Below are 14,668 nucleotides of genomic sequence, written 5' to 3'. Positions count from 1 at the left end.
TGTCGGAGCGCTCTTGCGGGTGAAGCCGTAGCCGGGGAGTCCCGGGCTCTCAGGCGGCCTCTCCGCCGCCGTTTTCGCTGTGTTAGACAAAGGCGCCGGTTTCCCCGAATCCCCGCTCGCTCGTCCCGCGGCCGACCGGAAGCTGTTCTTCTTCTGCGCAACTTGGTGGCGACAGCGGGCTCTTGGCTCCGGAATGCGGCCGCCTTCCAAACGGCCTGGCTCTCGGTGTTAGAAGCAGCAACGGTCGTTGCGGCGTCCGCTGGCTCTCCTCCGGGCACGCTGTGAAGGCTGGCCTGCGGCTGCAAAGCTGTCTTTTCTTTTTAGTTACTTTTAACGATTTACACACATTTTTTTTTCTTTCAGTTAGTCTAACCCCGCTCGGTCTTTTCCGACGAGAAAGCGTGTGCTTGCTCCGGAAGCCGTGGTGCGAAATATGGAAGGGGTGTTCGTCCATATTAAGCAGGAGAAATTACTCCCTGCGCGTTGGTCAGAGTTGGTTCTGCCGTGGGCGCAAGTTGTAACGAGGCGCCGGGCTCTGTTGTCGAGCCCTGCGTCTCGGTGCAGCTGCCTGCTGGCGGGGGAGGGTCCTGGGGTAAGGTCCCATGACGTCACAAGCCGCAATTTGCCAAGGAACCTGGCTATTGATCGGCTGCATGAGCCCAGGTGGGCGTCCACCACGTGGCTTGACCCTTTGGCACACGTCGCACGAGCGGGCGTAGCGTATCGCATCCCGCTTCATGCCAGGCCAGGTAGCGAGGCGGCACAACTTGAGGTAAGTCTTAGGGCCACTCGTATGCACAGTGATGCACGTGTCATGAAAGTAGCGTAAAAGTGCTCCTCTCAACGTGCGTGGAATCACCACCTTGAAGGACTCGTGTGTATCCTTCTCGGAGGGGATATATCTCAGCAGGATGCCATTGGAGTCGAGCAGATAGGAATCCATCGCGCTCACAGCATTACCAGCTGTGTTCGAGCGCCCCGCACGGACAACAATACCAGTTGCCTCTATGTGCGCCGCGGCCGCGCCGCCCGGCTCCCTGAGCCCGTCGAACACTTTTCGACAAAATGGATCCTCCAGCTGTGCCGCCAATAGCTCCCTTCTGCTGAAAACGCTCACCACTGAACTGATGCCTTCAAAGTGGTTTACGCTTTCGCCCTGGGAAGGCGGGGTGTCCCTTCCCTCGGGGCGTTGTGTGAGCTGCGCGGCAGTCGCGCTGCTCTGGCTGTCGGGCGCGGCGGAGTGGGCAGTGTTCTTACTTCCCAAGCCGTCAACGGGCGCGCGCGAAAGTGCGTCCGCCACCACGTTGTTCTTGCCCCTCCTGTAGCGCACGGTAAAGTCGTAACGCTGGAGGAGTAGCGCCCATCTCGCTAGGCGTCCGGACGGCTCGCCTAGGCGTCTCAGCCAAGTGAGTGCCATGTGATCAGTCTCAATCACGAAAGCGACTCCATCGACATAGTAGTCGAACTTCCGCAGAGCGAAGATAATCGCCAGACATTCTTTTTCTGCCACGGAATAGTTTCTCTCTGCGGGAGTTAATGAGCGGCTGGCGAACGCCACCGGTCTCAGGCTACCTCCGTGCTCTTGAAGCAGGACTGCTCCTAAGCCCAGGTCACAAGCGTCCGTGTGGATCACAAATTCCCTGTTCAGGTCAGGCAGCCTTAGCTCTGTGGTTCCCGCGAGCGCGTAAGTGAGATGGCGTAGTGCCGCCTCTTGCTCGGGTCCCCAATGCCACTTTACACCTTTCCTTAACAGCGTTGTTAAGGGGGCTTGCAGAGCTGCGCAATCTGGGATAAACTGTCGATAAAAGTTCGCCAGCCCCAGAAAGCGTCTTAGTCCGCCTATATCTGCCGGCTACAGGAACTGCAAAATAGCCCGCAGCTTGTCTTCGCACGGCAGAAGGCGTCCTTTGGCTAGCGTAAACCCCAACAGTGTTATTCGGGTCGCCGCTATCTGGGTCTTGTTCGAGTTCAGAGTGATTCCCGCAGACTTCAGCCTTTCCAGTACATCTCTGAGATGGCATAAGTGCTCATCAAAGGTTTCCGAATACACGACAATGTCATCCAGGTAAGCAAGAGCGTGGTGACACCTTGCATCGCCTAGGACACGGTCCATCAGACGCTGGTACGTCGCGGGCGCGCCGACCAGGCCGAACGGCATTCGGGTAAACTGGAAAAGTCCGCTGTGACAAGTGAAGGAAGTTTTCTCTCGGTCACTGGGGGTCATCTCCACCTGAAAGTATCCTCTGCTAGCATCGAGCGTAGTGAAGTACTTCGCTCCACCAACATTGGACACTATCGAGGGAATGCTCGGAAGTGGGTATCCGTCCTTCCGTGTCACCTCGTTCAGGCGTCGATAGTCCACACAAAGGCGGGTTGGTCCATCCTTTTTGGGCGCCAGCACCACTGGAAACCCCCAGGGGCTGTTTGATCGTTCCACAACGCCTGTATCGAGAAGCTCGTCCGGTGCGTTATCGAGCGCTTTCCTCTTAGCCAAGCTGACTGGCCGAGGATTACACTTCCATGGAACAGCGTCGCCTGTCTCAATTTTGTGCCTAACCAGCGTAGTGCAGCCAGGCCGATCCGTGAATACGGCGTCGTACTCGTTTAGGAGCAGAGACAAACGCGCTTTTTCCTCCCCCGACAATCTGTCTGAGTTGTCCAGCAGCGGGTGGGGAGGCCTGCATGCCGCCGCGGCGCAGAGTGCAACTGCAGGGGGGACAGGGGGTCGCGCGGGAGGGGAGGGGTTCCCTTCCGCGCTTTTCCTCTCGGCGCGGTCGACAGGCTGGTTGTTCAGCCGGGCCGAAGGCGTTTCGAGGCTCTTTTTCGGGCGATCGTTGCGTACGTCTGCGCGCGAAGCATCGGAAAGCGAATGTGCTTTCGACGCTTTTTGGGGTTGAACGAAAGGTTTCAGGGTGCCACATGCTCGCTCCCTATATCCTCCGTTGCAGACGTCAATAACAATGCCCGTCTTGGCGAGGAAGTCTCTACCAAGAATAATTGGAACCGATAGGCCGGGGAGGTGAGCGAAGCGCTGGCGCCTCACTCTTTTCTCCCACCGCACCACAAGCCGCGCGGCACCGCTCGCGTGCGCAGTGCCGCTGGCTAATCGGAACGTGAGGTTGCTCGCTCGCAGTCGGAGTTCGTTCCGACGGAGATGCTCACATACCTCGTCGCCAAACAGGGATGCGCTCGCTCCTGTTTCTAGCAATGCCATGAACTTACGTTGTGCCACTGTAAGCTCAATAAGCGGTACTGGCGTGTCGCTGGGTGGTTCCAAACGACAAGCCAGCGGGGTAGGAGTTCGTGTGACTCACTGAGCACCGCTGTTGACGCCGCCGGCTGCGAAGCGTTGCTTACCGGCGGCTGCGTTCGTTTCCCGAAAGCGCGTCCTCTCGGTTCACGGGGCGTCTGCACTCCCGGGCGTAGTGGCCTCGTTGGTTGCACGGGTAGCAGAGGGTATTCGGCCATTGCCGGGCGGGGCAGTTGTCGCCTCGCGCCGCTTGACCGTTCCTCCCTGCCGGGTGAACCGTCGCAGATGCCCTTTGGTCTTGCGTCCTCGGGTCGGTATGTCGGTCCCGATTCTGCATACCTTGGCCACGCGCAGTGTGTGCTGACCGCATAGCATACGTGTACGGGTCGAGAGCTCGGTCTGACAGTTCCCAACCGTTTCTCAGTTGCCGTTAATGAATGCAACCATTTCGGCTCCACGGGAACGGTTTCGAAAAGTGTCTCCGTTCCAGGCGCATCGCGGCTCAAGTGCCTGCGACGCTGGCGGGGGTGGCCGATACGCGCGGGAGGCGAGTATGTCCGCTGTATGCGCTTGGCTGCCGAGGCGAGTTCGTCCAAGTCCCTGAACGGTACGCCTCGTAGGTAGGCTGCGAAGGTAGGGCGAGCTTGTCGCGTGACACGCTCTACCTTCTCGCCGTTCGAAGCTGAGGGGTCTGCAAAACGATAAAGTTAGTCCATCGCCCTCACGTACTCAAGCAAGGATTCGTCCGGATGCTGAGTACGCAGCGCCAACTCGCGCCGCAGACGACGGTCGTAATCTGCGGGCAAGAACTCCTCGCGAAACCTCGCTCGGAACTCCTCCATCGTGCGAGACCGATGGCCAGTAAGGCGGAACCAGCGGGCAGCCTGATCATTCAGTGAGATTGGCACGACACGCGCCAGAATCTCGCCACCGGAAAGCACTGTCGCCTGCTGGTAAGTCAGCATGCGCTCAAGGTACTCGTTGGCACTGACAAGATCGTGATAGCCGCCGTAGCTGTGAAGGTCCACCCTTAGCCTCGGACTCGCCGCTGGAGCGGGTGTTTGCAGGTTGTTGTGCACGATACCCGTGAGGCTCTCTATGAGGCGCAAGGCATTGCGCAACACAGCCTCTTGGGCCTGGCCAGGTAGTTCTGGCTGAGGGGCCCCGTGGGATGAGCAAGATTGCACATGTCGCGCCATCTCTCCCTACCTGGCGGCATAGCGCTTGGCGAGAAGTGCCTAGCGTCGCCGCTCGTCTGAGCCAGTGTGTCGTGTGAAGCACCACTCGGCTCAAACGATATAAGATCACAGGGGCTAGCGTCAGCCTCTGGGAACACACCTGCAGTAGTTGTTACTGCCGTGCCAAGATGTTGCTGCTGAGAAGCCGTATTGGACAACCACAGCAGGGACTGGATGTCAATCCCGCTCGCCGGCATGGCTAGTCTGTGTGTCGGCAGTCGCTCACACAGACACTCGGTTTGTCACAACTCAGGCCCCAAGTTGGGCGCCAAGAATATGGGGGTTATTCTTGCAATAACGCTCAAAGGGCTAGAAGCAGTTGTCGCTTTCTAGCACCAGCGTGCCAGCCCTAGCATTCAGAGCTGTGACCCCCGACCCGCGGTGCGGTGAGTCGCAACCACGGCGGGTTCGGGCCAGAGGGGACAAACACGAGTATGCTACTCGGAGGAGCGTTTATTGCTCCCGAGCAATACAGTGCAGCAGCAACAATACAACCGCCGTAACGAGGGAGAGTGTTCCGCTCGCGTAAGGGGGTGAAAAGCACAAAGGAAGGAACGCACGCAAAATGTGGGGGAAGAAGGTTCCGCTCCCCTAGCGTGGCTCCTCGCTCACGGCCCACGGCGGTCAAGTCACACACGGTGGCCGGGCGATAAGGGTAGCGGTGGAGAGGAAGTCTCTCCGTTCTAAGAGGGGAAAGAGGGAAAGTCTCCGCGGCGGCGTCGCGGCGGGGAGCGAAAGGATGCGGGGATGGCGTGAGTGCCCTCCCTCGCAAAACCTCCCGAACGGAGCGCGCATAGTATCGCGTGATAATTACGCGCGGCCGTTACAATGGGGCAGGGGATTCATGTGTATCCCCACAAAGTCCAGTTTTCAAACGAAGGGGGCTTAGTTGAAGATTCCAACTGATTTATATAATATACTGCGTTCCTTAGTTGCAGGTCTCTTCTCGTTCCAGTGTGCCCCATAATTCTCAGAACGAGCTTACTTCGACTAAGACACTCACTGAGTTCCGAAATAATCTATAAGGAAAGATGTAACACAAAGTTTAAGACTGTGCTAAGTACATTGTGCTCGGAAAACAAAAAGAAAGATTTGTGTGACGCTGTCCAAAGTGGTACAAACACCATGCATTTCATGGATGTCAACGCACGTTTTAGGAAGTCACGATGAAAAACAGCGAAATCCGTGAGGGCGCGAATATTTAAAATAATAGTTTGCACGCTATCTACATCATTTATTTGTTTTAAAGCTTATTGCCTGTTTGAAGCCGTTTAAACATTTAATATATTTGAAGGTATCCTAGTGCAAGCAAGGCGGACAACAGGTAGGGACTCAAGGAATCACTCTCTGGTGAGTCAAGCCTTCATGCTTCAAAGCAACTCCAATTGTCGACCTCTACAGTCGCCAAAGTGACATGTACTAACAAAGCTGTCGAGCAGTAACTAAGACTCCGCCCTCAAGGCATCAAAACTGGATTTTCAATTCAACGCGGCGCTCAAAGGTTCTTGTTTTCTTAAAGAAGTATTAAGTTATCTTGGACAGTTATTCTCCACCTTACACCTTACGAGGGCTGCCGCTGAAATTTTGCCGCTCTTTCATGATTGAAAGAAAGTTCGTAAAGTGAACTCCGAGAAACGATGACTGAATTCGTCGTGCCTAGATCTCGGCGTTGTTGTCGCAACATATTCTGAGTTGGCTGGATAAAACTACGTTAAAGCGCCTCCCTCCCAAGGCATGTTTCAAACATTTTCCTTCTCCAGTCAGCAACTAGAGGCACTTGCGTTCAAAAAAGTAACCCAAGACACGGAAAGGCATATATGATCCAAGAAATTAGCCAGGAATATGAACCGAGAGAACTCAAAATTATGGCAATAAAAGGCCAACTGGGATAAGAAGTGGCGCACTAGTGATCGCTAAGAGGTGAAAGATAAAAAGAATCACCCAGATTGTGGTCCCCAAAAAGACAGCACCCAACCGAACATTGAGAAGCGTAAACAAATGCAATGCTTTTCTTACAATAAACATTCGTGCTCTAATAAATCCCCAGGATGCAGCCATTCATACACGTCATTTTCTACTTCTATATGGCACTGAGAGAAAGTAAATCTACGCATAGTATAAATTTTTGCCTCTTGCGCTCAGGACACATCCAAACATGAAGAGATGTTTGGCTAGTTTTAAGTATTTTTAAAAACTCGATGCAAAGGTTACGCTTGTAATTATTGCCTTTCTTATTGCGTGAACTTGGAAAACACAGATTTCCCGCAAAAAAAGAGGAGTTTTTTGCCAATAAGACTGCGAGTATTCAAGATTTTTGCAATGGCCACATATTTTCATCCTACTTTATTTTCTCCCCGGGAGATACAGGTCGAATATTTTTCATACGAGATCAATAAATAAAATGAAACACTTCAGAAATTTTACGACATCGATGGGCGGCCCTCCACTTGCATAGTTGTGTTAACGCGGTGCAGACTTCTCCGGACAGCAGGAGTACTGTCTATAGTCTCCGAAACAAACCCTTGTTTACTCTGATTTGCGCCCACAGAGAACGGAAGAAGTGGATGGCGGTGATGGCAACGAACATGCCAGGCGGTCGTCAAACAGTAGAATCAGCGTTGCTCTGGGAAGGGCTATTTTTAAAGCAGACAAAGAACAATCGAGATCAGGCGTCAAAAGCAACCACGACAATCTGAATAATGTAGAAGCTTTTGACCGTGGCAGCGAAAATTAAATATAATAGCACCTCATGTGACCTAGTCACAAAGCAGAACACGAAGAAATAGCCAATACGAAGATTTGCGGCAATATTCATCTCATTAACATGTGGTCAGCGTATAACTATTCGAAGTGGCCCTAACGAAGTGAATAAGGATTGAGGCGGAAGACTCAGGGTGCTTAGCTAAAGTTTCTACCAGAGGACTTGTTTTCGTGTCGGCAAAGCGTTAGTCACTGGTGGGGCTTAAATAGGGCCTTCTTTCCAGGGAGGAAGTTCCGGTGGAGGAAGGGAGTGTGGTGTGGGAAGGGTGCGGAGATTGGGAACGTGAAGTTGAAATTTAGAGCGCAGGCGGGATGGTTTCGAGAGAGGATTAGACCGGTTTACCTGCAAAACTCTAATTTCTAAGAAATACACCAGCTCAGCAGAAAGGAATCTAGCGGGTAGGGAGGATGGAGAGATAGCGGTATGGGTGTGCTCCGGCAAGTGGCATGCTAGGACTGTTTGAGTTGAGCTGGAACAACTAGGAGATAGACAAATAAACAAATGCAAAAACACACAATGTCTAAATGCGTGGAATGACCACTACAACTTCTAGCTAAATAAAAAGGGAATTGAGAAAGAAATGACCGCGGTAACCCAGGTTACTTCCCCTAGGGTTACTTCAGCGAAGCCAGAACAGCCTCGCACAGAGAGTTTTGAGATATGCGAGCAGGATGAGGAGTCAAGGTGCTGATAACTGTGTGGCGACACCTGGGCATGAACTAAAAGTATCTTAGAACCGCAGACAGTCGAACGCTTGCGTCAGGCGCAGAGACAATGAACTCCTACGCCTCCCGTATATGAGGCGGATGCTTAAAACACAAGGTCAACGGTGCTGCGCGCTTCCATAATGAATACCCTCCTGGGAATTTCGCCCCAATAGACAGGAAGGTAGAATCGCATATGTGTAAAAACAAAAAAAAAACGATCGCAATACTTTCTAAATCAAGAATATTTGAGTATCTGCCTCATTTCTGGGACCAACGCATTCAATAGGTTCCTACAGGTGGGCCCGCTTATTGTGCACAAGGTTCGAGCAGTGAAGTAAATTTTTTTTCTCTGTAAGAACAGGAACCTCCTGACTATTACTGGAAGGTTTGAAGGTTTATTAAAACGAAATACAAATGAGTTCTAAGTTTCATAAAATAGTTAGTACAGTAGGAGGTCTCAAAGTGAAAACTGTCGGCGGGACATCCCATGAGGAATAAATAAGAAAAGTGCACAAGTTTGGCAGGGGAGCTGGAACAAAAGTATAGAATCAAGTAAAACCTGTTAGTGTAATTTGCGGCAATGAATAAGTTATACAACAGTTAGCGGGCATAATTTAACAAAAAAGACATAAAACAGCAAAGCATAAGACCAAGAGAAAGAACGCAAAAAGACATCAGATAACAATGGGCATTGAATGAATGCAGATATAAAACAGAGGCGGAGGAAAAAAAAGAGGTTTTAGATGAGTAACAATATGACCGTTTGATGTCAGAGTGGGGAACAGAAAATAAGATTAAGGCAACCTTAAGCATGGCATGGAGCTGAATGGGTTGAGAAGAGATTTTTTTTTAGTAAAGTGTAGAAAGCGGGCTGCGAACGTGCGGATTTGATTGCTAGTGGTAATGAATTCCAGGTGGACAATAGAGGCGTAATTGAGGGATAATCATTCAAATTTAACGGAAGTGGTATAGAAAACGTTGCAGTCGTTGGCACATTTAACAGATATTTCAATTACGTGCAAAAAATGTATATTTAAACACACATTCATGATACCAAAGCTCTCACAGTTTGAAAGTCAAGAAAGTGGTAAGGCGGAGATTACTGGAATTGTTCTCACCATAAGTAAACGTCTCACTCGAAAATCACCGAAGTGAAGCCGACTCCATGGAAGCAGACGGTCACAAAAAGCATCATTCGCGTGGTGACTATAGGAGCCGACAACAACACCTAGTAATTTAGTCTTGCAAGACAAAACCGCCTTCCATTTGACTTCAAAAGGCAACTGTCGGCAATAAATTTGGCCTTATATTTGGTGAAGGTGCTGAGTATTCACTCTCCCCCTCCCCCTCCTCTCTGGTGGGCTGGTGGGTTGATGCTTCCACAAAAGTGTTAATCTGTTTTCGTAAAGTATTGCACCGAAATTTGAGCGCTTGGTCACATCCATCGTTTTCAAGGGCTACTAATTAAACGAGGAGGCGCTTTAAAGCTTAGGCAGATGAGCGTCAGCTATATACCGCAGAGAATTCTTGATTACGGTAACGCACTATCACAAAAAAAGAGAAGAGGGAGATTTCATTTATCCGGCCTTTATATTCGCCACTCACTCAAATCTTGTTCGCATGCCAACTGATCGCATGCATTTCGCTGGGAATAAATATAAAGGCTACTCGTACTACAGAAACTCGCTGCGCGTTAAAGTGCAAACAAAGCTCGAAGCGTTCCGTGCTCAGGCTGTCGTGTGCATGGCCGGACTTGCCGTTTAAGCATAGGATTCCTCACCCATAGACGGGCGCTGTAACATATGAGCAAGAGGCGAAATGTATAGCCCTAAAAAAGTAACTTCCCGGAGAAACATGTAGTACAGTGCGCAGGCAAGAACGAAAACTGATATTGTGCTTTTTTCTACATCCGTCGAGAGTCAAGCTGTTTTTTCTTCTGCTTTTTTTTCTTCTGCTTTTCTAATCAGTTATCTTTAAACTATAACATATTCAGTAATATTCTACATTGATCAACACCACAAAATAAATAACTTAAAAAAAATCCCCTGTGCCCCTTGGTTTCTGTGGCTGTTGGCTTCCGTCATATATATATGTATATATACTGAAATAAAGAGCTGAAAAGAAGCGCCGCCGTGCGTCGGCGTCCGCATCCTTTGTGATGTTTTAAGAAGCCCGAACAACCGACTAGCCTGCACCTCTATCGTTCTACGTTACAAGCCTCCTGAGAGGGGCATGCATTTAACTGAAAAAAGCCGACTTACTTGCAGGAGAGTGAGCTCGCACGCGGGTTGCCGAGTGTGTGCCCTTGAATACCGGCTCCGTGAAACGGCATGCACCGCTTCGACGACACGAGCGCCGAGGAGGAGGAAGTGGAAGGGACTGGAGGTTTCCACAGCCGCAGCTCTGTCTCCCTGCGCCAAAGAATATAGTCCGCGACGAAACGTTTGTCGGCTAACCCTTTTCCAAATATCATTGCAGTTTACTCAACAATTTCTTTCCTAGACCCTATAACAAATCGTACCGCATTGATCATACTCGCAATGTTATCATCCCTTATGTAAAACAGATTATTTCTTGCACACATTTCTTCCGCGTACTTTTCGTGAAGAGTGGAACGATTTTGCTGATGAATTGATATCTCTTACAGATTTAAATAACTTTCGCAAAGTATTGGCCTGCGTTATATAAACACTGAGACTTTTGTTCTGCACTGATTAATTTATTGTCTATTTCTGAGATATTGTTGCATGTAGTTGATACAGCAGTTTAGTAGAAATTAAATTTATTGGCAGGTTTATTAGCCCGCCAAGGTTACAGGAGATACTTCGAAAACGGAGAGAACAGCACGTATGTCCATCTAGGAGATGAAATAACATTCGCAGAATTTTGACTTGCGTTGTATAAACATTGTCAGTTTTGTTCCAGACTGATTCATTTTTGAGCTGTTATTGCATATATAAGATTAATCACTTATCTACACATTTCTATCTCGCATCGTTTGCAGCGCATACATTTCTGCCCACTCTCCGCTTCTATGCCTGCACAGCCGTGAGGGTAAAAAATAAATAAATAATCACAGTGCCCCATTCAGTAACAGAATTTTCTAGGGGTCAACTCGACCTTCATGATCAACCAAGCATGACGTTTCAAGCAAATCAGTCCAACTAACGTGTTTCGCATTTTGAATCGGTGACAAAACAGAGACGGCTGGCAATATTCCACACGCGGATACAAAAGCCACCAACCCCACAGTATATGCGAAGCATGTGCAGCACTTCCTTCCCCTCTGAGAGGCCGCCCTCAGGAAAAATAAAGGGAAAGCTTGACGAAGAAAGCAGGCGCTACCAGTCGCACAAGCAAATGAAAGTTTCAGAACATACAAGGGTTGGTGGTGACATCGAAAAGTGCAAGTTTGTGTTCATTGTGTGGACGGTGGGTTGGCAGTTTACAAAGCGCTGACTGTTCAGCAGTAGTGTCATATCTCAAGTCTTCGAAATAAAAAAAGGTTCGGCGCTACGATATGCCACTTTTAGCTTGCGCGTCGGTTGAGTCACGCTGTGCACGCTATCACTCGGCCTCGTAGATGCGGAAGTGATTCACCGCGCAGAAGCGGATTGCTTGTTATCCGGCTGTGGCGTGAGCACGGTGGGCGTGAGTCAGGCGGCGGCAGACTCCTTTATCTGCACCTTCCTGGCCGGAGACCCGGAGAACGAAGGGGTATTCGAAATGAGCAATATGCGTTCACTTCTGGCGTGTCATTTCTCCCTGTAGCGCGTCATTCGAGCTGTCAGTTAAACGAATGGGCCATAGACAGCGGAAAGCGGTCGCATATATTGCCAGATCCAAAAGAAAAGAAAAGCTCGCTTAACGACAGCTTGCAGAATACATATGGAAGCGGATCTACATGGTGAAGAAACATTGTTCTTTTCTTGACGTTTAGGCCGGGGACCGGCCTTTGGCCTTCAGGTGAAGGCCGCGGTCCCCTGCTCGAAACGTCAAGAAAAGGAGTGTTTCTTCACAACGTCTGTTTTATTGCCAACCTAGCCCTACGAATTTTCGTTGCCATATATATATATATATATATATATATATATATCAAAAATTATTTCTTGGCAGCTGATTGATTAATATAAGATACAGTCACCAGAACTTGACAAACATAAGATTTTCGAGTCCAGCCGTCTCTCGAACGCGTCCCCTGCAAGCGTCTCAGGTTACCTGATACGGGCCGCCCGCTCGGTCCCGGCGGCGTCTTGCGGGGATGTGCGCGTGTTGGGACGGGGGGGGAGGGGGGGGGGGGAGTAGCGGCCTCCGTGTGCGCCGAGAGCCGGTTTTAACGCTTTTTTGCCCCTTCTATCGCTGTGCTGTTCAAACTCGTTCTTTGCCACTACTTTACCATCTCCACCTCCCCGTTTGTTTTTCTGGTTGTTGTTGTTCAGCCGCGGCCCGTGTGAGACTTGTCGTGCTGTCTATATACGGTCCGCTGCCCTCATTCTCAAGTTTGTTTCGAGGGCGGAGATTATACCTCCTCGCTTGTTCTGTGTCCTTACATTGATGAAACGGATTCATTGTAAGCCTGCCCTGACGAAGGGAATACCGCCCCCGAAACTGTTGGCAAAATAAACGTTAAAAGAACAGTCGCGTTGGAACCACTAGTGAATATATATATATATAAGTTCGAGAAGTCACATTGAAAAACTAAAAAGATTTATTCAACGTTTCGACGAGGGACTGGTCTTTCTCAAGAAAGATTCTTGAGCAAGACCGGTGCCTGGTCGGAGCGTTGAATAGATCGGTTAAGTTTTGGAATGTGACTTCCCCAACTTATTATAGTTTTCATCAGTTGCCTTGAATACTTTGATATCTATCACGCCCACACACACAGAGACACACACACGCACGCACATACACACACACGCGTGCACGCATGCAAGGAGGAATCAGTCGCGAGCTGTTTTGTTTTCAGCAGGCGGTGCCCGAAAGGGTTCTCTGGGTTCATGCCGCGAATACGGCCGTGAGACACAGGGGATGAGTAAAATATTTGTGCTCTGTTTTCCTTAGTTCTTTCCTTCTCTCTTGTTCTTCACTCGTTGTTGCTTGTAGTTTCTTCTTTCTTCTTAGTAGGTCCCGTTTCCCTGCTTCGACCAATGAACCTCTCGAATTAGCCGGATTAACTGAGAAAACATTTAGTTAAGGCTTGATTACACAAAAAGCTACAGTTCAGTTATAATGATGACAGCAGCTTAGAAAAGAATAACTGAGCTGGGCCGCCCCTGGACTTAGGACAGTCCGTCGTCCTAAGCGAGCATGCGGGAGGAAGTCGGTCTCCTACCGAGCTCCGACCTCTACTCCTGCCCGCTCAGGGCTCGCGGCCTTTGCTGCGTTTCTTCCTCAGAAACAATTATTCGTTCAGCGCTCACATATTCTCACGGACACTTTCTCCCGGTTTCGGGAAATCCATGTACCGCGGACGGGGCTGGGATGCCGGCGCGTCTGGGCCCTGGTCCACAATGTTAGGAAACCCATTCCCGCGGAGGAGAGCAAATTTACGACAAGTGGCTCCGACAGCCGGTAAAGAAAAGCAACGCAAATCCAGGCACCTAACAGACTCGCGGGGTGTGGTTTGCCGAAGGCGTCCGGAGCTCCGTACGCTAAATGATGCGCGAAGCGCCGTCTACGGAGACACAGGGCGCTTCCCATGTCATTCACAAAACAGGACCCGACAAAAGCAGTAGCAGACTCATTCTCACTACACGCGAAGTGCGAGTTCACCCGCGGAAACAAACACATCAAAATGCGGGTGATGAACGCGCAAGCCGTCTCGCTTGAGCAGTCTTGGCCCCGCTCCGTACGCCGCCGATAAATAACGCCCACCAAACGGGCAGATAAGAAGGCTCGGACTTGAGCTGAAAAATGAAAGTTATCTCTCTCTCTCTCCGTACGAAAAACAGAACACGAACGAAAGTTCCGCTCCCGAAGGCGCGCGGCGTCCCGGCGACGCGGCTCGGGGGCGCCGCTGTACGCAAGGTCAATAGACCTCTCCCCGATGTAAACAGTGTGACGTCAAAAAGGTGTGCTCCGATGGGCAAAATCGTCGACTTTCGGTTCTGAACCGGTTTTTCAGGTGCTGAGCGCTCCCCCACTATATTTGTACCCCGATTCGAAACGCCTCGCAGCCTTTCTTCTCCCGGTGTGAGCCCTCTCGGTACGGCGCATGTTTTGCCCATCGGGCCAGAAACACGTGCGCTGATGACGTGGGCCGGGAGAGGTTGGAGGAAAAAAAACTGAGGAGGGAGCGTCCGGCGACAACCTTGAAGCCTACTCTTAACAAGTAAAGATATAGCAAAAAAAAAAGAGAGTGTGTCCCCCCCGTGATCGCACCACGTGATAGCGTGCGGTAAAGTCTAGCCCCGCTGCGCGCGCGCATGCGCCGATTAGCACGGTAGACTAACTGTAGATCAACTTCCTTGCTGTAGACGCCCGCGCCGCGGGTCGCGCATACGCGCGCACTAAAATATACCGGAATCGAAACATAAAGGACCGGCTCGGAGAGCGAAAAACTGAGGGAGAAAACGACTTCAAAACACATCGGCTTGCGAACGCTGGCCGCGTGACGTCATGCTCCCTCCTTAGTTTTTTTTCCTCCATGCCGGAGCCTGAATGCGGTCCAGAACCAAGTGCTAGCGACATCAAATTATTGGTGGAACTAAAG

At 50.5% G+C, this 14,668-nt stretch overlaps 1 protein-coding gene across 5 annotated transcripts in view; it reads right to left on the bottom strand.

The window, feature by feature from the left end:
- LOC149327351 (atlastin-1-like) overlaps window positions 1–10,367 on the bottom strand; it is an 87,645-nt gene extending 77,278 nt beyond the window's left edge. For 4 of the 5 annotated variants that reach the window (XM_089562383.1, XM_089562381.1, XM_089562382.1 and 1 more), the window contains exon 1: window positions 10,218–10,367. In XM_089562383.1, coding sequence (XP_089418509.1) covers window positions 10,218–10,288 — 71 coding nt within the window. In that variant the 5' untranslated portion in view covers window positions 10,289–10,367. The remainder of the gene's footprint in view (window positions 1–10,217) is intronic. The other variant, XM_089562384.1, reaches the window with a different exon arrangement.
- Between the last annotated feature and the right edge of the window lie 4,301 nt (window positions 10,368–14,668).

This window comes from Amblyomma mixtum, chromosome 10, assembly GCF_055824585.1.
Source record: "Amblyomma mixtum isolate Tamu chromosome 10, ASM5582458v1, whole genome shotgun sequence".
In the NCBI taxonomy this organism is placed as follows: domain Eukaryota; kingdom Metazoa; phylum Arthropoda; class Arachnida; order Ixodida; family Ixodidae; genus Amblyomma; species Amblyomma mixtum.
This window is presented reverse-complemented; position numbering and strand designations above follow the sequence as displayed.